Here is a 24,012-nt window from a genome sequence, read left to right as displayed (position 1 = left end):
AGGACTTTGTGAGCCTCATGCTCTGCCAGGGAGGAGGGGAAGCCAGGAGGAAGCAGAGACAGGACACCTGACCCAAACTGACCAAAGAGCTATTCCATACCACAGCACGTCATGCCCAGGATGTAACTGGGAGTTAGCCGGAAGGGCTGGGAGACTGCAGGGTTGGAGGAGGTATCAGTCGGAGCTTGGTCGGGCTTGGGGGGCGAGTGATCGGTCGGCTGGTGCTGAGGTGTTGTATTCTCTTCCCTTGTTATTTCCTTTATCATTATTATCATTGGTGGTAGCAGTAGTGATCTGTGTTATACCTTAGTTACTAAACTGTTCTTATCTCAACCCGTGGGAGTTGCATTCTTTTTGATTCTCCTCTCCGTCCCTCCGGGAGCAGGGGGAGGGCAAGAAAGGGGGGGAAGTGAGCGAACGAGTTGCCTGACTGGGTTTAAACCACGACAAAGGTCCTTTGAAACACCTCTGTGAAGGAACTGGTCTCTCAGGAGATGGCAGAAGAAAGCATCCCTGGGAAAGAACTGCTGTGAGGATGCAGTTGGTCTTCAGGATGGTGGGAATGAAGAGAGTTTAGGAGGTGAAAGCATGCTGCTGTTAATTGCAAACCCCCACACTTTTGCAGGGGTGGTGGTTGGAAAGATCCTTTGGCTGCTGAGCAGTCTAATCCCTGGCTTGTTGATGTCTCTACTGTCTCTACTCAGGTGTCCTTAGAGCAGTTCGTGTTGCATGTCAGCTCCCAGTTTCTCTTTTGCAAATTCAGTAAAATTTATTTTAATTTTATAGATGTTTCTGTTAAATTTTGCTGTGAAGTTGAAATAGAGAGAAGTCCTTCAAGTAATGTAACAATTTGATGGGAAGTGGCTTTGAGAGGGCAAGGATAAGGTACAAGTAAGATGATTGGGTGGTTCTGTATTGGTAGAGAATGGGATTATTCAAGTTGTTATGTCTGTTTTGCCTCAGGCTGTTTGACCTTGCTGAGCATCTTACCTAGAACAATGATTGAAGATTTCTTCTGAGCCATCTCATTAAAAGTAATGAAAATTAAAATAATGAAAATTAGCTATCCAAATGGATCTGAGCCATGTCACTGATCCATGAAGAGTTTGTTGAATAGATTTTCACTTTGCTCCCAAGGAGGCAGGCCCTTTATTTATTTTATTTTCTTTGATCATATAGTTGTAAAACAAACACACTAATTAGATAAAACAGTGAACTTAATGAGAGGAGCAAAAATGCTTTTCTGCAAGCTTTTAGGAGAGTCTTCATAGTTTGTTGTTATATTTACTAAATTTATTTGCCTGAATGCCTACTGCCTTTTCTGTAAGGTGCTTGGGGGAGGGGGAAGGGCTCTGCTATATCATGATTACATTTAGCTGCTGCTTAATCATAAAAGGAAATAGTGAAAACCTGTAGATAGGGAAGCTCATTTATGTACTGCCTTTTCTGCCTTAAAGTGTGTTCAATTCAGCATGATTTGATTTCCATGACTGCTCCATTATGCCCAGGAATTTCAAGGGCAACTTGCTTTTTGTTGAGAAAGTTAGAACAAACAAATGTAGAACAAACAGACTGTGGTTCAATGTGTCAGTTCTCCCTGTTCTTTCAATGGAGCACAGTTTCCTTCCATCAGTAAGACAAGTTAGCCTCTGTGTGGTGTTTTTCCCTGCTACTGCTCACTGGCTTCTGTTTGATGGGGCACAGAGCCTCTTTTCAAAGAAACTATATGATGGGAAGAAACCAACTTGTCTCAGTAGGTGCTAAGACTTAATTCTTTATTTATTTATTTTTAGTGTATTAAAAAAGTAATTGTTAGATGCATGTCAGGATTCTGGTAATCTGCAGCATGAAATTGGAATAGTTAAAATACGTAATAGATATGTACTGAGGCCCACAGTCAGACATAGGTCACTTTAAAACAAAAGAACAGGAAAGTAAAGTTTCATATATATATTTCATTTCTAAGTCACCTTTGGTGCAATTGTCTATACTTGGTTCTGTGGATTAGAGCAATCTGTTACTGCTGGAATAAATTCTGTTGAGGAGCATTTAAATAAAACTTCAGAAAAACCTGAGAAAACTTGAGATCTGTTGACCTACAAGAAAGCTGGAGAGAGACTTTTTATAAGAACAGGTAGTGATAGAACAAGGGGAGATGGCTTAAAACTGAACAATTAGGGGAAAAAAATTCTTCACTGTGAGGGTGGCGAGGCACTGGTACAGGTTGCCCAGAGCTGTGGCTGCCCCATCCCTGGAGGTGTTCAAGATCAGGCTAAGGTTAATTAAGTCCCTTCCAACCATAATCCCTTTCATAAGCAAATAAAGGTATGTTTCAAAATTGCTGAAATAGAATTTCTGTGCTACTTCTGCTGTGGAATAGTGTTCCAGAATCTATCTTCTCTGACAGTCAAGAAAAAAAAAAAAAAATCAGGCTGGAAATGTACTTCTTAAATTTGTGGGTAGCATGCAACCGTTTCTTCTTTACACTCAGCGTGTGCCTTTGTGCTTGTATTTCTGTTTAGTTTAAGTAACTCATTTTTCCTCCTTGATATTTGATCAAATGTTTTTCCAGAGAACTTCAGTTTTCCTAGACTAAATAATTCAAGCCTTTGTTATCTTTATTGGATGGAATCTGGATCCTCCTGATGATGAGAATAACCTTTCTGTGCACCTGGCTCAGTCTAAATATATTCTTTCTCATGTATCCGGTATTTCCCACCAGGTTTGGCTGGTAATACAGCACAGTGCTTGAGTTTACCGGTTATTATATATAGAGGTCTTATTGCTGTTGCTTATTGATTGTATTTTGCAAGGAAAAATAAAAGTACCATACATGTATTTACAACATGTAACTTGTGTTTAAGTTTTTAAATTAAAATAATTGTCTCCCTTTGAATTAAAATTTTGTGTAAGATGGCAATTTTAAATTTTTAAACATCTGTTCAGTGTATGATGATGAATGTGAAAATAAGGCAGTGGCATTGCTAGATATGGTCTTTGAGAAGGAAGGGGTGACAGGCGTCTTAAAAAGCAATCTGATATTTAGCACTCGGGTATTTCAACATGGCTGAAGTTATAGAAAATAATCTGTAAACTTTTATCACTGCAATAAAACTATGTCTGTCTTCAGAATTTTTTATTGGTGCCATGAGGGTAATGCACAGGCAGGTTTCTATTATGCTGCCTCAGGGTTTGTTTGGTTGTTTGGTTGTTGGTTGGTTTTGTTTTGTGTTTTTTTTTCCTAGCTATAGAAATAGTTTTGGCTATTGCTCTCATCTCTTGTATTCATTGAAATGTATCTCAGGATAAATTTTATTGCTTCATCTGCTCACACTTCAAGTCCTCTACAAATTGCTGAACTTAACTGTACAGTTTGCCTTTTCTCTGACACTCTCTGTATCTAGATTTCAATGCTGAACATTCATTTTAAACACACTGTGTAACTGGTTTGATTATAATTCTGGAAATCCTGATGTGTTTGATGGAAAACTAATTCTGTAAAAAGGCTGCTAACATGTGATTGACTTCTAGTTTGTGTAATTTGCTTATTGAACAGTAGAACTAGAAGTTGGCCTTTTCATTGAGACACCCCAGCAAGGAGTGGAATATATCGATAATGGTGGAAAAAGCTTATTCAGTTTTCAAAAAAATCACGAACATTCTTTTGGTAAGGCATGTGTAATTTTTAGAATAAAAAATTGCCCGTTTTGGATTTCTCTTTGGTTGTGTGTGTGGTCATTGCTGCTCAGTGGTGAATAGCAGGACCTTTTCTGAAAACAAAATTTCAGTAGAAGTTTGTATCAGTGAGTTTCATTGCCCTAACAAAGAGTTTGTCAATGAGTCATTCAGTTAAGCCAAATCCTGCACTTCTAGAGAAAGATAATACATCTCTGGAAAAAAATAAAGTTGTGTCTGTTATGGTCCTGGTATTTTTATAGCATCCAGTGAAAAAAATAGGAGGGGAAAAACAAAATCCTTACTTTATATAGATATACCAACATTGCTTATCTTTCCACACAATATGCTGATAGGGAACTACAATCAAGTGAAGGGCATAATGTTTCATATGGTGTTTGCTCTGTTAACACCTTCAAAACAAAAAAGCTTTAAAATTATCAACAGGAACTACTCAAATTTTAGGGACCAAACTAAAACATATTAGAATAAAAGGAATAAGTAGAGTTTGTTCATGAAATAATTTTATTCAGACTGCTTAGGATAGCAAACCAAATGGGTTGGTGAAATTCTATAAGCAGTGTCACCAATGTAAAGGAGTGAGTGGGTACCCACACAAGCTGCCTGTATTTTCAGACCCAACGACAAAAAAACAGTGTAAACTGTATTCTCATTGGTATTAATGCAGGTGTTGTTCAGGCTGTTGGTAAATAGCCTCAAGGAATGACATGTTATCAATCCTTACCATCAGTGTTTAGAAGTTTGTCTTGCAGTTGAACTCATCAGCTGAATGGCAAAGCTGTTGCTAAAGGAAATTACTGTGCAATGGAAATGTCCTTTAGAGGCTTCACTTAAATGGAGAACTGAATAAATGCTTCACAGTTTTGATCTTCCTTCATAGGTCATGTCTGTGCTGGGGTAATTATAGTCTGTAATTAGCTGCAGTGCAATTCCTTTGAAGTCAATGAATGTGTAATTTTTACCGTAAACTGGGAAATAGCGGTTTACCTCAGCTTGCTCTTGTGTTTAATTTAAAGATGATTTTCTGCTGGGATTTTTGTGTAAACTGTTTAGACTTCAAACAAATACAGTGATACTTCAGCATTTCTTCCCTTGTCTAGAAACCAATTAGAACCTTCCATTTCTTACAAATGGGGTGTAGCCACCTATGTGGCTGGGGCAGTATCAGGAGGATCAGAGGAGAGACTAAATGTCTTTAAAAATATAGACTGCAATATCATATACAGTGAAATGGTAAAGACAATGGTGTCTTTTACTATGCTGTTTCAAAGGTACTGTGAGGCTCTTTGAAAATTAAAAGTTCTTCTTAATGAACTTGTATTTCCGTGTGCTCTAAAGAGGGAATATTTTTGTTCTATTTAATGTAGAAAATGAAATTGTTCACAAAGTACAGACATCACATCTACTATACATGGTTTTATGTATTTTAAGACTACACCTATGCATTTGCTAGCTCTGCATGTACTGCTTTATGTCTTTGAACCTATCTTTTGAGTAAAACAACAAAATCTTACTTATTTTCTTTCGTTATTCTGCTCTGCTTCCATTGACGTCTCTAAACTTTTGACTCCAGACTGGCAATATGAGGGTAAGATGACAAAATGTGACTTCCTGAACATTGCTTGTCTGTTTTTAATTTTTATTTTCCTTAGAACATTATTAAAATTCTTTTCACTTTCTTTAAGTAGACTCTTCTGTTGCAGTTAAATTCAAGTTATGTTTGTTTTGGTTGTGAAGCTTCAATTACAATTCATACATTTTAATCATTCCTTTGTTATTTCTCTGGGTTAATTTACCATCCTGTTATCTCTGTCCTGAAGGACTTCTGCTTCACTGAGATCCCTGATGCTATCTCTAGAGCAAGACATGAAAAAGTTTATTAGTGTAGCCATCAAACTGTATTGTGGTGGTATGTGATGATCTGGGGGAGGATGTGTGGGTGTGCATTCATGACATGGAAAGGAAGGCTGACATACTATAGATCTTACCACAGAACAAACCATAGTAAGTTTTTACTGAGTATTTAAATATTAATTGGTGCCTGAGATGTTAAGTACTTTGTCATCAGATTCTCTCTTGCTTTGTAAGGTTTATCCGAGTGAGAGGTAAGCAAACAACTCAGATTTTAATCCTCTGCTAGTGCAATTTAGCTATGAGTTGTAACTTACATCACATTTAAGTGGACGCTTGTCTTCAGTATATCAAATATGCTGACTTGTTTTAAACAACAGCAATTAAACTGCCAAGATCCTTCTTCTGGAATTAGAAATAACTTCTCTTTTCATCTTTATAGATTGCAAATTGGCCAGAACAGGTCCTCCAGCCACAATAGTTCCTATTGATGAAGAAAGTCGGAACGGTAAGTGCACTTTGGTTTTCCATGACACCCCGTTGGTTACCTTCCATCATCTGGTCACGGTGTGGAGGCACATGCAGGAAAGTGGCTTATCTGGCTCAGTGGTGAGGACTAGTCTCTGAGCAGCTGTTAATGGGGATTGTGGGTGGAAAGGTGACAGTGCTCCAAAATGCAGAGAGGTGTCATTTCTTCCTGAAAATTCTACATGTTAATAACTTTGGTCTTTGACTACAGATAGCTCATGCAAATATGCTTTTAGTTTTAACAAGTAATTATACCACAATCTTTTGTAGTACAGTGGTTTGGCTCCCATGTTGCTGATATACCAACTTTTTGCTGTCCGACTTCTTATCAGAATGATGTTACTGGAAGATAAAGTCCTGGTCTTTGTTTTTTGATGTGGTTAGGTAAAGCTGAAATCTTCTTTCTCTGAAGCTCGATAGGAGTCACAATATTGCAGGGTTTCACATGCAGCTTTTAGAAGGTTGCTTGTTGGTTTGCTCTAATATTGCATATTTATGGACATCTTTGAAATGTCAGAATTTGCTTGCATGTAGTCGTAGAAGTTTCAAAAGAAAATAAATGTCTTTATTTTTTATTCTCCTGTTACATAATACAGTTCTCTAATTGTTGATCTGTACTCTCAGCGCTGCATTTATGCAGCATATTGTAATGTGATTTTACCCTGTTAGAGTTGATGCTTTTCACAGGTGGCTGTTATTTCTGATATTAATGTTTTTTCTTGCTTTTTACTTTGTGGTTTTCTGTGGTTTTTTTTTTGTGTTGGTGTTTTGTGTTTTTTTTTTAAAACCTGATAAGGCAGGCACAGTTGTACTTCATATGGTTATGATTTATCACATATGGGTGCTTGAAATGGTGAACAGAGTTCAGGTCATGCTGGTGTAACCTCTCTGCTGTTAACATTGGGGGAACTGCTTGCTGTTGGAGTTGCTCGAGGTCAGACAGAGTATGTACATTTTAATGGTAAGAGGACAACAACAAAAAAAAATGGTTAATATTCCTATGTGCTGAAGAACTCTTGGAACTGGAGTGTCTTTTAAAAAGAGGCTGCTATCTTCTTTCTGTACAGATTTTTCATAGAATCATAGAATCATGGAAGAGTTAGGGTTGGAAAGGACCTTAAGATCATCAAGTTCCAACCCCCTGCCATGGTCACAGACACCTCACACTAAACCATATCACCCAAGGCCTCGTCCAACCTGGTCTTGAACACTGCTAGGGATGGATGTTGACTGCATGACGATGACAGATGACGAGCGAGTTGAGAGTCTGTGGGTGAGAATTAAGGGGCAGGCTGGCAGGGGAGATACTGTTGTGGGTGTCTGTTACAGACCACCGGATCAGGGTGAGGAAGTTGACGAGGCCTTCTACAGGCAGCTGAGAGCGGCCTCACAGTCACAGGCCGTGGTCGTCGTGGGGGATTTTAACTTCCCTGATGTTTGCTGGAAGGACCACTCAGCAACCCAGCCACAATCCAGGAGGTTCCTCCAGCGTATGGATGATAACTTCCTCCTGCAAATGGTGGATGAGCCGACCAGGAGAGGAGCGCTGCTGGATCTCATCCTCACTAACAAGGAGGGTCTGGTCGAAGCAGTAAGGGTTGAGGGCTGCCTTGGCTGCAGCGACCACGAGATGGTGGAGTTCAGGATCTTGTGTGGCAGGACTAGTAGAATACCAAGTAGAATTGCAACCCTGGACTTTAGAAGGGCAAACTTTGGACTTTTCAAGCAATTGCTAGGGGAAATCCCATGGGCAAGGCTGCTTGAAGGTAAAAGGGCCCAAGATAGTTGGTTGGCATTCAAGGATTGCTTTTTCCGAGCTCAAGATCGGAGCATCCCGACACGTAGGTAGTCAAGGAAGAGGGCTAGGAGACCTGCGTGGCTAAATAGGGAATTGCTGGGTATGCTCAAGTGGAAGAGGAGAGTTTACAGGTCATGGAAGGAGGGGCTGGCCACTTGGGAGGAATATAAGGCTGCTGCTAGAGGATGTAGGAAGGCAGCTAGGAGGACTAAGGCATCCTTAGAATTAAACCTGGCGAGAAGGGTCAAGGACAGCAAAAAGAGCTTTTTCAAATACATGGCAGACAAAACTAACACCAGAGGCAATGTAGGCCCACTGATGAACGGGATGGGTGCCCTGGTGACAGAAGATAGAGATGGCAGAGTTACTGAATGCCTTCTTTGTCTCTGTCTACTCTGCTGCAGGCAGTCCTGAAGAGCCCTGTACCCCTGAGACGTTAGATGAAGTCAGGTCAACGGAGCGGTTTGCCTTAGTCGATGAGGAATGGGTTAGAGACCAGTTGAGCAATCTGGACATCCATAAATCCATGGGTCCAGATGTGATGCACCCGCGGGTGCTGAGGGAACTGGCGGAAGTCATTGCTAGACCACTCTCCATCATCTTTACCAAGTCTTGGGAAACGGGAGAGGTGCCTGAGGACTGGAGGAAAGCAAATGTCACTCCAGTCTTCAAAAAGGGCAAGAAGGAGGACCTGGGTAACTATAGACCAGTCAGCCTCACCTCCATCCCTGGGAAAGTGATGGAACACCTTATCCTTGGTGCCATCTTAAGGCATATCAAGGATAAGAGGGTTATGAGGGGCAGTCAACATGGCTTCACCAAGGGGAAATCATGCTTGACCAATCTCATCGCCTTTTATGAGGAAATAACATGGTGGATGGATGATGGCAGAGCGGTGGATGTGGTCTACCTTGACTTCAGCAAAGCATTTGACACAGTCTCCCACAGCATCCTCACAGCTAAATTGAGGAAGTGTGGTCTGGATGATCAGGTAGTGAGGTGGACTGTCAACTGGCTGAAGGAGAGAAGCCAGAGAGTTGTAGTCTATGGGGCAGAGTCTAGTTGGAGGCCTGTAACTAGTGGAGTGCCTCAAGGGTCAGTACTGGGACCGGTATTATTTAATATATTCATCAATGATTTAGATGAGGGAATTGAGTGTACTGTCAGCAAGTTTGCTGATGACACTAAGCTGGGAGGAGTGGCTGACACGCCAGAAGGCTGTGCTGCCATCCAGCGAGACCTGGACAGGCTGGAGAGTTGGGCAGGGAATAACTTGATGAAATATAACAAGGGAAAGTGTAGAGTCCTGCATCTGGGCAGGAGCAACCCCAGGTTCCAGTATAGGTTGGGGAACGACCTGTTAGAGAGCAGTGTAGGGGAGAGGGACCTGGGGGTCCTAGTGGACGACAGGATGACCATGAGCCAACACTGTGCCCTAGTGGCCAAGAAGGCCAATGGCATCCTGGGGTGTATTAGAAGGGGGGTGGTTAGTAGGTCGAGAGAGGTCCTCCTTCCCCTCTACTCTGCCCTGGTGAGACCGCATCTGGAGTATTGTGTCCAGTTCTGGGCCCCTCAGTTCAAGAAGGACAGGGAGCTGCTGGAGAGAGTCCAGCGCAGGGCAACGAAGATGATTAAGGGAGTGGAACATCTCCCTTATGAGGAAAGACTGAGGGAGCTGGGTCTCTATAGTTTAGAGAAGAGGAGACTGAGGGGTGACCTTATTAGTGTATATAAATATATAAAGGGGGAGCGTCACGAGGACGGAGCCAGGCTCTACTCAGTGGCAAACAATGATAGGACAAGGGGTAATGGGTACAAACTGGAACACAAGAGGTTCCACTTAAACTTGAGAAGAAACTTCTTCTCAGTGAGGGTGACGGAACACTGGAACAGGCTGCCCAGGGAGGTTGTGGAGTCTCCTTCTCTGGAGACATTCAAAACCAGCCTGGACACATTCCTGTGTAACATTATCTAGGTGTTCCTGCTCCGGCAGGGGGATTGGACTAGATGATCTTTCGAGGTCCCTTCCAATCTCTAGCACACTGTGATACTGTGACCATTCACAGCCTCCCTGGGCAACCCATTCCAGTGCCTCACCACCCTAACAGTAAAGAATTTCCTCCTTATATCCAATCTAAACTTCCCCTGTTTAAGTTTTAAGCCGTTACCCCTCATCCTATCACTACAGTCCCTAATGAAGAGTCCCTCCCCAGCATCCCTATAGGCCCCCTTCAGATACTGGAAAGTTGCTATGAGGTCTCCATGCAGCCTTCTCTTCTCCAGGTTGAACAGCCCCAACTTTCTAAGCCTATCTTCATATGGGAGATGCTTCAGTCCCCTGATCATCCTTGTAGCCCTCCTCTGGACTTGTTCCAACAGTTCCATGTCCTTTTTATGTTGAGGACACCAGAACTGCACACAATACTCCAAGTGAGGTCTCACAAGAGCAGAGCAGAGGGGCAGGATCAGCTCCTTCAACCTGCTGGTCACACTCCTTTTGATGCAGCCCAGGATACGGTTGGCTTTCTGGGCTGTGAGCGCACACTGAAGTTGGCTCATGTTCATTTTCTCATGGACCAACACGCCCAAGTCCTTCCCTGCAGGGCTGCTCTGAATCTCTTCTCTGCCCAACCTGTAGCTGTGCCTGGGATTGTTCCGACCCAGGTGCAGGACCTTGCACTTGGCATGGTTAAACTTCATGAGGCTGGCATCAGCCCACCTCACAAGCGTGTCAAGGTCCCTCTGGATGGCATTCCTTCCCTCCAGGGTATCAACTGAACCACACAGCTTGGTGTCATTGGCAAACTTGCTGAGGGCGCACTCAATCCCACTGTCCATGTCAGCGAGGAAGATGTTGAACAAGACCGGTCCCAACACCAATCCCTGACAGACACCACTCGTTATTTCTTGCAATTATGTCTGTTGAAACTAAAAAATGATGATTGGTCTCAGCAAAATTAAATTGCCCTGGTAATTGTGTCCACATGCTCAGCAGAGCTCTTTTTTTAAAAAATAATTTTTTTACATTTGTTTTATTTGGAGGGGTTTTTTTTTAATGCAGCCCAAGAGCCATAAAAGTAACTGAAGTGCAAGGTTAATCTAAGTAGAAACCTGTGTCAGTTTTGTATCATGCTGGTATCAAGTGGGGAAAAAAAGACAAAAAGTTCTTTTTTTTTCTGTCAGGTTGTTTAAATGGTGTGTGTGATCACAACATCTATGATAGATCTTAATTTTTTAATTGCAGAACTCCTATGTGTAATCTGTGCTGCAATATTTGACAACTATTATGAGAATAATTTCGTATATGTGATACCTAAATAGTTCAAGGGTCCAGAATCAATAGTGTGTTTTTTTATTTTGTCTTTTTCAATGTATGCATTTTAAAGACAGTCTTGGAATTTGATAGCTAAGAAATATTTGTATCACCTTGTTGTGAAGGCATCAAGTATTCTTGATTGCACATGGTTAGTACCAGCATGTTTTCTCTCACTTTGTGTTAACAGTACTCAAGTTACTTATCTGGAGAATGTGGTGGGAACAACAGCCAAAACTAAGGCTAGATTCTGACCATAGTAATTTGAAGCATAAAAATTTAGAGAAATGAAAAGCTTGTATCTCTCTAATTAAATGGCATAATTAACTGAATTTCTCAGCTTTTTAATGCTTGATTCAGTGTTTGCTGAAAAATAGAAAGTTAAGATTTCTGTTCATACGTAAGTGGTCCTGCAAGAAAGACAGTTAATCATGAAATCATAGAATAGTTAGTGTTGGAAAGGACCTTAAGATAGCTTAGTTCCAGCCCCCCTGCCATGGGCAGGGACACCTTGCACTAAATCATGTCACCCAAGTCTCTGTCCAGCCTGGCCTTGAACCCTGCCAGGGATGGAGCATTCACAACTTCCTTGGGCAACCCATTCCAGTGCCTCACCACCCTCACAGTAAAGAACTTCATCCTTGTATCTAACCTAAACTTCCCTTGTATAAGTTTGAACCCATTATCCCTTGTCCTGTCATTACAGTCCCTAAGGAAGAGTCTGTTAAATCAAATATCATGGGGAGAGGTGTGAATTTCCTAAAAGCTTGGCATGTATTTGCAATGATTGGATTTGTCTATTTTGCTTTGAATTCTTATAAAGTATTAACTCCCCATTAAAGCAATAAAATTGGAAGTAGAAACTTCAATACACATTGCAGTTAATGGAAGCAACACTTCTCATCTGTAAGTCACAATATGCATTAAATGAATGAGTCTTCTGGGAAGCCAGCTCTTGAGTTGAAATGGCCTTAAATCTTTTGCTGTCTTTGTTGAAGTTGTAAGTTGTATCCTTCCCACTACCACATGTGACTGAAATTAATGAAAGGTAAATCTCAGTACAGTGTAGAGGCTCAGGGGTGAATCAATGCTAGTATTTGTGTATTTCATATTAAATAGTTGTTTTTCTATGAGTTGTGCTTAAACTCAATTTGCATATTTTTAAATAGAAAAAGAGCTATAGCAAACAATGCAGAGCCAGGTACCAGCAGATTTTGTTTTCCAGCTCTGTGTGCGTGCCTTGCCAACTGTCTTCAGGTTCAGGACAAATGCTTTAGCTTGCTAGAGTAAAATTTGGATCCGTGCTGAATGATGGTGTTGCAACTGAATGCATACAAGTACGTACCAGTGCACAGGTGTGTACACACATACATACAGATGGGGAAATTGAATGATTAAGGGGTCAGGTAGTCTTTGCTACTTGCATGCTTCGTGGATGGAACTGCACCTTTATTTTCTTTCTGGTCATGTTCACATACTTACAGGAGGTGTTTATAAGTAGTGTCTGGTTATGCCATCAGTGTTGCAAAACGTTAACACTATTGCTAGCTGTGCTCTTTTAATATGCTGATGTTTTGGTTCTCGGCAAACCGCTATTGTATCCTAATGATCACATTTCCATTTGTGTGACACTTTGATACAGTATCAATTTGTGTTCTAAAGGACTGCCCTCAGCTGATTTCCTTACATGTTTTACACTACACCTACAGTTTGAAACAACTGGTGAAAAAAACAGTTCAAAAGCGGATTCGTCACCAGCAGGGCCTCAGTTACATTTAGAGAATGACCCCTGTAACATTCAGTAGGAATGGTTTGGTTACCAGAGCTCATCTCTTGTAGCCTTTCATCCTTCCTGTGCATTAGAATATGAATCTGTATAGTTGGTCAGGGCTTATGAATAAGTCAAAACAGCTTTTCTACCGTAAAAACCTTTGTAATAATTTTGAGAAGGCAGCAAACAGAGTACATAAAGGGTAATAAGGAAAGTCAGTGTGTTATGATAGGAAAATATTTTAATACTAGGTTTTGATACATTGGTAGCTTTGGTACAGGGATTGGGTGCTTCTGTGTTACAGAGCATACAGCCTGAAAATAAAAGTCATAGGTATTGATGCCACGGTGAATGTATTTATTGTGTGTTTGAATTCACTAGAACAGTTTATCAAAAAATACTTCAAATCATTTGCCATTCAGTCTCAAAATTGTCATTATATAGTTGTTAAAAGTGATAGCAAAGTAGCAGTAGACATTTGGATGATATGAAGGTTATATGTCACACAATATTTCCAATGACCAAGCAAACTTTAATTGGAATTGCCAATAGATGCAGAGAAACAATCCACCTATTTTTGTTATAATACATGCAAATATGTCTTTAGATCACATAAAGAATGAAATCTAATCAGGTTATTCTATTTTCTTGTACTGCACTGCAGTTTTCAAGGGTCTGTTATTGATGTTGGACTACCTCTTCAAAGGTTTTAGAACGAAGATCTCAAAACAGTAACTGAGTTAACACCTCCGTGTGACAGTTTTTGTCATCCAGTACACATATTCATCAAGTCCTGGCAACTGAATAAAAAGAAAATCCTGCTTTTTACAAGTAAATCTTTAGTTTCACTGCATTGAACGTTACTTCTCAGCATGACAATTTCAATAATTTCTAATTCACAAAAAGTCTGGAGACCAGCAAATCTTGGGGAATAAAAAATACTTTACAAAATAAATATCCTTTGTTCTCATAGTCAGACACAGGTACCGTGTCTGACCTTCAGAAGTCTCCTTCAGAGATCAGCATAGTTGCTAAGATTTGACAGTTCTCCACCACTGAATTAATATATCTTTATATCAAGTAATTTAGGTACAATAGTGTGATATTATAGTTTTGTGCCTGTGAAGAATCCTATGAAAGGGTGAACTCTACGTTTCTCAAGGTACAGATGAATACTTTTTGAGCCTTTCTTTTGTTTGACTGAATGGGTTATAGTACTTGACATCATATTAACAGCAAAATTTCATTCTTCTGAATGTACAGGTTTTGGTATTTTTTTTTGGTTTTTCATTTAATGTTTTTTTGGGGGGGCGGGGGGCAAAGATTTGTTTTCACCCATGGCTATTTTTCATTACTGAATTTGGGACTTAGTTTTGACTTGTTTTAAAGACTGAACAAATAAGACTTATTCATACTTCAGACTTTTTCATTGCAACTGCACCCCATGATTTTGGCGGCCTTCATGTAGAGCTGCTTTTTTTTCCGTAAGACAGGCATACTAAAATGCTAAACGGCTTTGAATCTTTAAAAAGGGGTTTTAATGGAAAGTAGACTGTTAGGAAATGACTTCTAAAAGAGGCAGAATGAAAATCTGTTGGGTATGGCTGATTAAAATTGCATTTTGAACAAAATGCAGACATTGGAGTGAGGGACCAAGTAGGCTGTAGCATTGCAGGCTTCTTGGCAGGGAGTTGCGTGACCTCATGTACAACATAGGTAGAGAGAACAGCTGTACTTCTGTTGCCTGTTCCTTGATATTTTCCCTTACACGTTTTATTTCAGGATAGCTGCAAAGGTAGTAGAATATGGGCAAGTACTGGGCAAATTCTAACAGGTACTTGTTTTGGGTATAAGTTACATACTTAGCTGACAGCCAGTATGCTAGCTGAGTGCGACAGAGAGCATGTTAACTAAAAGATCTACCTTAATGTGAATAAGAACTGTTGACTCGTTAACACATTCATAACAAAAAACCTTGCAGTTATGAATGTTTTCTTTCTGTTCTTGCCTAGCATAGTTAAATCAGTAAATGTTGTTCTGCTTATGATTTATGTTTGATTTATTATGGTACATGTTGTGTGTCGCACGCAGACACTGATGTTGTAGAGTGTAGGAATAGTGGGATCATCTCCAGACTTTACACGATTTCTTTCTCCTCTCTGTACATAAATCTCAATGCTCCTTGGGGATGTTTAGTATTTATGCAAACACAGGTAAATGCAGGAATGCGTTTTCATGGCTGTAGGTGGGTTTGGTGGTATTTTTATGTCTTTTCATCTTCCTGCTATCTTGGCAGCAATCTTTTGTCAGCCTGACTTCCTGGGGAGGCAGCGGATGTGTGATCACTCTACAAATCCCCATCAATAAGTCCCTGTGGTGAGGGATTAAATGGGAAATAGGGCATAAATATGCAGGAAACCAGGCTGTGGGGTTTTTCCACATTACTATTGGACCAATTTATTTTCAGTTTAATTGTATGTAATGCTGAAGAATGGACCTGATTACTAAGGCATTGACAATATCACTGCAAATTTCCATGCTGTTTGAAGCTATTTTTCAGGGGCAACTGACAGAGCTTGAAGAAAATGTCTCAAGAGGCATAAAATCTGTAGCCTCTCTTCTGAGACGGGCTTAAGTGTACTAATACATTTCTTATGGACTGTGTGTGATGGCTTCCAAATAGTCATTACTTAATAGAATTTTCAGTGACTACCAGTGTGGGCTGGAATTAAACTAATGAGCCTTAAAGATTAAGGGTCCTGCTATCCATCTCCTGTGTGGATTGTATGCTGCTTCTGGTCTGGCTGCCTTAAGACATTTTGGCTAAGGGGAAAAAATTGATTTTGTAAAATACTGTTTTCTGATTTGAGGCATTGCTGTGATTGAACACAGGCTGAAAATAGTATTTCTGAAGAGCTGAAGTTCAGTGGCCTTTACTACTTTTCCTTTTGTTTCAGAAAAAGGATGAATTAATGACTTGAGGGGTGGGAAGGTGCTTCAGCATCTTAATTTCTTCAGATACACTATTCTTACAGAGACAATGTCTCTGGTATTACTGCACCTTCAGAATTTATCGGAGAATTTTTTAACTTTTGCAGTTGAGATTTGATCATGCCACTAAGGCAATGTAATTGGTTTAAAATACCATTTAGCAGGTTTTTTAAATTCAGAAGTTCACTTCAGGTCTACTCAAGGTATTTGGGTTATTGAAACCCAACATGTTTTTTCAACAAGCAGTCAGATTGAATTGATGCGCGGATTGACTCCACAACTCGTTAAAGTTGTAAAGTAGGTATATTTTTTATTCAGCGCTGAGACGCACGGGGATAATTCCTCAAAGTCATGCGTACTTCAGTGTTGTTTCCCTCTACGTTTATTCTCTAAAGTTATATATATTCATAAGGTTGCACAATACGCCTATATATATATTCATGTCCTATCCCCGCTTCATATTATGAGTTAGAAGGTCCTTTGCGCCTGCACAGTGCCCCCTCTGGTCATGGGCAGGGGTCTCAAGATGAAGTAACTGAGTCTTCCTCCTGCGGGTAGGGGTCTTCAGGATGAAGTAAACGAGTCTTCCTCTTCTTGAACTTTTCACCTTTTAGTCTTCACATATGGCCTTAGGGTTTGGTTGGTGTCCCAGCCATAAACCATCTGCATCTCCCCCTTCAGGTGTCTGCTTTTCCTTATCAATAGCTGCTTATCAGTAGAATCAGGCCTTGCTTTTCCCTGTCAATAGAACCAGGTGTCTGTTTTTCCTTATCAATGGTTAGTGCCTTTGTCCTGCTTAGTAGGCATGATAGGTACAGACAATACTTTTGTTTAAGCAAGCAGATTCCTCTAACCCCCCTGTACAACCCCCCGTACATTGGTTAACCCTGTATCAGAATTGTGAGAAATGTTGTGTTATTGTACATCCTAAGAGTTGCTGAGTTCTAATTAGTGTAGAAAAAATCTGCAGCAATTAATCTTGAGATTTGATCCTGTACACCCTTGGCAAGGAGAGCAGGCTGAGATGTGCAAAGGAGTTTCAACTTGCTAGTGTCCTGTGTGTTCCCCTAACTCTCTTTACATGTGTATGACAAATATACAAACCAAGATAAGTTGGAAGACTATTCTTGTACATTCATGTACATCTAATAACAGCTCACATTTATTTTGTATACTGACAAGTAAAACAGTGCATCTCAATCTCCTGCTTTCTGCAGTGGGAAGGAAAGGAAGTAAGGCCCATTTCATGGTAGTGTAGCACATTGTCCCAGGGACTTCACTGGTGGAAGGAAATAGTCTAAGACTGGTGAAATAGCTATTTCTGTAGAAGATTTCTGCATGGAACATTAAAGTTCATATGTCTGTAGGCCTGTTGTCTTTACATCGCGCATAAGGCTCACTTCTTTGATTTGTTGCACTGTCTGCAGTAGTTCTGTGTTTACCAGGAATCAGATGAATCAGTTAACAGTGTGTGTGTGTGAAGTTATAAATGAGGCGAAGGCAGCCTTGTGTACCCAGCAACTGAACAAGACTTAAAGCTATTCCATGGGGATTAACAGGACTAAAATAGCATAGAGATTCAACATTAACTCTGGGTGTCGGAGGACTTGATTTTCTGTTAAGCTGTACAGATGCTAGCATGTTGTATAGAGGTGTAACAATTTATAAAGTTATATATCCTCGTCAGTTATATTTAGTCTTTATAAGCCTATCTTCAATTTAAAACCAATAAATTTTTACCTATTACTTCCTGTCGTTCAAACATCAGTTTTATGTAGCATTATGAAAGTAATGTTAGTTTTACTATTTCAAGTTGTTCTGAGAAAAATGTCTTGTCTGGGATGTTTGTATGGATGTGGAAAGGAAAAAAAAAGCTGTAATGTACTATAATTTTTTATTACTTTTTCTTAGTTTCTCCATAAATTCAATTTGAGGACTCTTTGTATTTAAATTTTGCTTTTTTCTTTTGTAACAGTTAACAATTACATTTCTGTAATGGAAACAATATCAGATATTAGCTTATATATTGTTATCATTACAGTGAAATATTATGGTGAAACTGCTTCAGTTGATTTCCAGTCTAAGTTGTGCAGTTGTCTGTATGCCTCTGTGTCCACACATAGATTTTTCACACATTTTTGGACAATCTTAAAGCTTCCTAAAGTATTTGGAAACATTTTTCACTGTGGAAATGTTTAGTGTTTAGCTGTGGAAAATATATCTTTTCAAATATATCTTCATCAATGTGATGTGTTGTGTATATATATGATAAAGTGTAAGTTAAGTTATTGAAGCCAATAAATCTTTGAGTTAAATATTATCTTGCTGTACAAGGCAAAGAGGAGTTCAAACATTGTTGCTTCTAAACCAGCATCTTTTCTTCAGTTTTAAAACTATTGTACAGATACTGCCACTTTCTTGGGTCCCATGAGAAATTCTTGGATAGGTCTGAGAATGCTTAAATAAGTAGATATTTGTTGGCCAAGGACCGCAATTTACTCTCATCATGTCAGTCAGCTACTGATCTTAAGGTCCTTTCCAACCCTAACTATCCTATGATTCTAATGCAGTCTAGATGCCTAATATGATTGTAGCATTAAGAATCAGTAATCTTTTGCTGAATTTGTGTGTGCTGATGGCGTTTTGTGATCATTAATAATGTGTCTGTGCAGTATTAGATTAGCCAGCAATACAAGTCTGACCTGGATCAGGCCCAGGCATATAATAGCATTTTGTCAAATCAAGTCACGCAATATGGAGTTTATTCTGGCTTTATGTTTTTATATAGGAAGAAAGGCGATACATTAGGTCTAATATCTGCCAGATTAAGTAACTTCTTCTATCAGAAGAATTTACCCTTTCAGCATGTTTTGAACAAATTTTAAAAAGATCGGTGGATTTGTATTGATTTGCATATTCTATGTTGCTGCACAGTGCTAGGGCTGCTGGTAAGGGCTGAAGACTGAATTTACCACATTGCGGAGTGGTGTGTATTTCAATTCTGTCTTCCTACACTTGGACTAATTTGGGTTAATGCTGCTCAAAGTCATACAGATAAGCAACTGTTGCATGGGCTGTTTTAGCTTGAGTCTAGATGTAGCTCTGAAATTACAGTCAGATCCTGAGGTCACCTGAAAAGAAAACCCACAGTTTGGTGTTCAGAGCCCTGGCTCAAGTTCTGGATCTAGTTCTGTGCCATTTAGGAGTGTGTTGGTTAGATTTGGAGAAAGTGGTCATTTTGGGCATAGAAATCCACTGGGAACGGTGTGCAATTCAGGCAATAACATCAGAAAGGGCCTTACTGACTACTGCTGTGCTCCTTAGCTTTGAGGTACCAAGTGTGCAGTGGTGTAAAAGTGCAAGAGTATCAAGAGAGACCCAATTGTAGCTGACTTGGTTTATTCTTCTGGCAGAACTTCACACTCAAGGATTTTCTGAATGCTCTGGTCTAAGTACTGTCCTCAGATTGCCCCATAATGGAGGAAAAATGGCTGATATGTCACAGCTTAATAATCTACTTTTAGACTATTTCTGTCATGACTTGCATACTTGGTTGCCAGAGCTAGAAACTTCCTTCTTTTGTATTCAGATATACAGCCAATTAAGACTAATGCTTATTTGGTCTTAATCAGTTGTCCTAGGAATCATTAGGTAAAACAACAGGAATGTTATCAGAGCATAACAAGTTTGTATTTAAAGAAAGGGCAAATTTCCTGGAAGAGTATAGCTGGTTTTGTCAGGTAAGAAGAATCGAGAGTTCTAGACTCTTGATTAGTTAGAACTCTGCTAATAAATGCCTTCAACAAGATGGAATATTTATTTTGTAACTTAGATTTGTGTGTTTTCTCCAGTTCTTCATGTTAGGAGCTGGATGTACATGTTGGTGCTCAGCTCACTGGACTAAGTTGTTTAAATCAAAATGTAAGCTAATGCAAGAAAGTATTACTTCTTTGCTGACAATTTGAATTATGTTATAAATTCATGAGATTGAAAGAGAGGCCTGAATTTATGGAAATTATTTTTTTTTCATTCAAGCCTGTTTATTTCCATTTTCAAATTATGTGTTGATAGGATTTTCAAATTAACAATTTCATTGAAAAGACATGAATCAATTTAATGTCTAATGCTATTTTTATACCACTGCTTTAAATTCACACAAGTTTTCCATGGAGGGCAACTGTGTAAAGACTGAAGAAGCTGTAAAATGGATGAGCTTATTATTCCACTTCTATTCATGAGTACAGACATTATCTGTGGCCAGTATTTGAGCAGAAGTTTTGTTAAAGATCTCTACAATTCTCCTTTTTCAGTGTTTTTTGTTTTTTGTTTTTTTTTAATTAAAGTGCCAAAAAGCAGGAGATAATTTGGGGTGGAAGTAGGTGAGAAAGGAAGTAATCCTTTTAGAAAACTGATTAAGTTATTCTTAAGGATAGAAAATGAAGTTAGTAAGGGATAGAGTTGGAATAATTTGAAATTATTATTTAAATTATTAAATGACAGTTCTTTGTGCTGTCAGCTGTCTAGAAATACAGAGCACCAGTCCTACCCTGGTATTGGCGCTCTTGGGAGGAGGCAAAAATAGATGCCCTTAAATTGCCTTCAGGTGTGAGAGGTTTTTTTTCCCCCTTATTTACATCACCGGTGGTCTTATCTACCTCTGTAGGTTCTTAGGACTTGTACGCAATCATCAAAGCAATTTTGTTTTTCCTTGCATTGTCTGTGCATAGATGTCATATCTTGGCTCATGTTGTATCTGGTGAAATATTTCTTCTGCTGGCAACTTGCAGCTGTCTCAATGTACCCACGGGCACTGATTCAGTGGGAAGCTATTGAGTTTTGTTCACTAAACATTGAATAACTTTATGAGTAATTAGCAAATCAGACAAGACAAGAGTTCTTCCCTAGTATTGATATTTAAAATGACAAAAAATGGGGAATTTAATTTCATTTTGTGGTAGGTATAACTTTTGTGAATAATGATTCCGCTCTGTAATTGCCAAGGCCTTTTCAAAATGTATTTGAGATTCACTTTTTTTTACTGGAAATTCTCCTCAGAGTGATTGAAAATTTTCTGAACAGGTCATCTTTGATAGTTTGAGTATTCAGAATAAATTATGCAAATTATGATACTCGATCCATTCATATTCCTGGGTTGTCAGTTTACCTTTACAAATGAAGAACTGCATATTTTAACAATTTATTCGTTCATATAATCTTAAAAAGAAAATGTCATTTTACTAGCAATAGTCTGTGACTGTCTTGTCCTTTACAGTTCCAGTAAAGCAGTGCAGGAATAGGAGTATTTGATAGATTTTAAGCCTGCTTAAAATCAGTTTTCCTCCAGGGATTGGGAGGTGACTGTTCTGATCAATCCTTCAGTAGTAATTGCCAGAACTGTTATGTTGTGCGTTCTAAGTGTTTTAGTATCACTTTATTTTTGGAGTTACTGTTTATTAACTAACATGTATGCCCACAGGAGATTAACAATACCTAAATTTTTCTATTCCTTGCAAGCAAAGAGGGGGCACTGGTGAACTTTGAAAGAAACCTGTTTTGAAATCTTTGTTCACAGTGCATTTGAAACATAAACAAAATTTCTTCCCATGGTGTGGTTTTGAATACAGAATACTGTTTGCACAAAACTTGACATGAAGTATGTACTTCACTTCCTTTTGGCATGTCTCAAAAATAGTACTGTGACAATCCTTTCAGAAGCAAGAGTAGCATACCCAGCCAGACAGCTTGTTCACTCACTTCCCCCCCTTCTTGCCCTCCCCCTACTCCCGGAGGGACAGAGAAGAGAATCAAAAAGAATGCAACTCCCCCGGGTTGAGATAAGAACAGTTTAGTAACTAAGGTATAACAGAAATCACTACTGCTACCACCACTAATAGTAATGATAAAGGAAATAACAAGGGAAGAGAATACAACATCTCACCACCAGCCGACCGATGACTCGGCCCCCCAGCCCGACCAAGCACTGACCGATACCTCCTCCAATCCAGCAGCCCCAGCCCTTCTGGGCATACGCCGTTACCTCCTGGGCATGACGTGCTGTGGTATGGAATACCTCTTTGGTCAGTTTGGGTGAGGTGTCCTGTCTTTGCTTCTTCCCGGCTTCCCCTCATCCCTGACAGAGCATGAGGCTCACAAAGTCCTTGGCCAGACCAGAACATCAGGCCGAAAGTCAAAACGCAGCACTGCACCAGCTACTAAGAAGGTGAAAAATGACTGCTACTGCTGAAACCAGGACAATGGGTAAGCCCAATAAGGTAGATGATGGCATTTAAATATTTACCTTACTTTCAGCAAGTGATAGTGCTTTTGAGGCCATGACTTGAAATTAATTCCTGCCAAGTTCTTCTTTTGTGAAACCTTTCCTCTTGTGGAAACATATTTTACATTTGGCACACTGCTCATCTGGAAGAAAATCTCTTCCCCAGAGCATGTCACTGTCACTGTAATGGATATCTTTTATTGTTACACTATTGACTAATAAGTCAGCCGTTCTTGTTTTATATTCTCTGCTGCCTGTGCCTATAAGCAACTTTCTTACCCTGCTTACCCTGATGTGGGAATTGGTGGCATTTATGTGAATGCCAAGACGAAAGAGTGGCAGAGCCAGGAATAGATTTAAGCATATTGTAGCAAGTGGCAGGGGGAGAAATGTTTTTGCTGAGTCTCACAAAAGTATTCCAAAGCAGGAATATAGGGCTCATAGGTGTGGATGAGCCTGCCACAACCACCTTCTAGGAAAGATCAAACCTGGGTCTGTTCTGTATGTCCCAGCTGGCCCTGCTATAGGCAATATGAATGTAGTGGCTACTACAGAGAACTTACAGTGCTGAGCTCGGGTCTCCTCTTATGCCACTGGCAAAGGTCTGCCACTGTTGTCAAAGTTAACGGATCTTCTGCCTTTTGGGGAATGGCTTTTTGTGTTTGTTCAGTGTCAAATGATAGGGTTCCTAATCTGCAGGTCAGAGTCTGTTTTTCCTTTTTCATGTAGCTTTTCTGAGCTGTACATTGGGCAGGTGCTTTTCTTTCTAAAAGCCATCACTCTGCTGGTTTCTGTGTGCTTGAGCTACTTGATCTTGGAATCATCTTTTATTATCCACTTAGGCTTTGCTGAGCTGTACAGACTCAGTTCCCATATAATTTACCACTTGTTCAACTCAATCCTGTGTATGGTTAATAACATGTTGCTCATTTCTGTATACTTCTGAATGCTTACAACTCATGTAAATCAGAAGTTGATTTTTTTTTTTCTATCCATGTGAACTAAGATGAATTTGGACTTGTCAGATGCTGCAGCTCTTATGGTATCTTTTTGCTAAATACTGTCAAGAAATATTTTTCACTCTGCTGGAGCTGTTCACTAGTTTGGGTTGGAATGATCCATGTTCTCAGATTCTGGTGGTGGCTTGGGACATGCCATTGACTGCACATACTGAAGAGAGGTGATGACCAGAGGAAACCTTTGAGAGCAAGGTCTGTTCTGATAATGTCTAATAATGCTTGAAACATATTTTTATTCTGGGCTCACTTCCCCACCTACCCCTTGACTTATTTGAATGAGGAAATGATCTGGCAGAGCTGTAGTAAAAGTTCTCACTAATCTATGAAAATACATATTTTGGTTGCATATAAGATTCTTGGCATATTAATTTGAAGGGTTGGTTTAAAATCTTGTTTTCTTGGTAGCAAAGGTAGGTGAGATATTGGGTACCTTTTAAACTTACCTTAAACTTAACCTTCTGACATGCCTTCAAGGAGTACAGTGATTTTTTTTCTCTGGTTTTATGCATGCTTTATTGTGGAGCCTGATACCAAGAAATACTGTCTGTGGCATAGGTTTGGAAGCAACATTAGCACATGTAAAATGCTGTTTAGACTTAGAAGCTGTTGCTGAAAGCTTGTAAAGAGGCCTGCAGTCAAAGCTGGCTGTGCTTGGTTGGACTGAAACAGTGTTATCTGCACAGCACTGCAAACTGGCAGCTGGACCTACAGTATGTTCAGTTTAATCTTAGCTTGGGAATCTGTTTGCCATAGATGATTAGTATGCAT

General features: G+C 39.7%; 1 protein-coding gene across 9 annotated transcripts in view; it reads left to right on the top strand.

The window, feature by feature from the left end:
- Window positions 1-24,012, top strand: part of PCDH15 (protocadherin related 15) — a 364,105-nt gene that overhangs the window by 22,676 nt on the left and 317,417 nt on the right. For 5 of the 9 annotated variants that reach the window (XM_061446917.1, XM_061446943.1, XM_061446889.1 and 2 more), the window contains exons 2-3: window positions 5,270-5,284; window positions 5,990-6,055. In XM_061446917.1, coding sequence (XP_061302901.1) covers window positions 5,270-5,284; window positions 5,990-6,055 — 81 coding nt within the window. The remainder of the gene's footprint in view (window positions 1-5,269; window positions 5,285-5,989; window positions 6,056-24,012) is intronic. The other 4 variants (XM_061446935.1, XM_061446952.1, XM_061446881.1 and 1 more) reach the window with 1 other exon arrangement.

This window comes from Pezoporus flaviventris, unplaced genomic scaffold, assembly GCF_033815535.1.
Source record: "Pezoporus flaviventris isolate CSIRO_AGI_PZ_B2104156 unplaced genomic scaffold, CSIRO_AGI_Pfla_v1 ptg000001l, whole genome shotgun sequence".
Lineage (NCBI taxonomy): Eukaryota > Metazoa > Chordata > Aves > Psittaciformes > Psittacidae > Pezoporus > Pezoporus flaviventris.
Note: the sequence above shows the minus strand (reverse complement) of the source record. Positions and strands in the feature narration are given on the sequence as shown.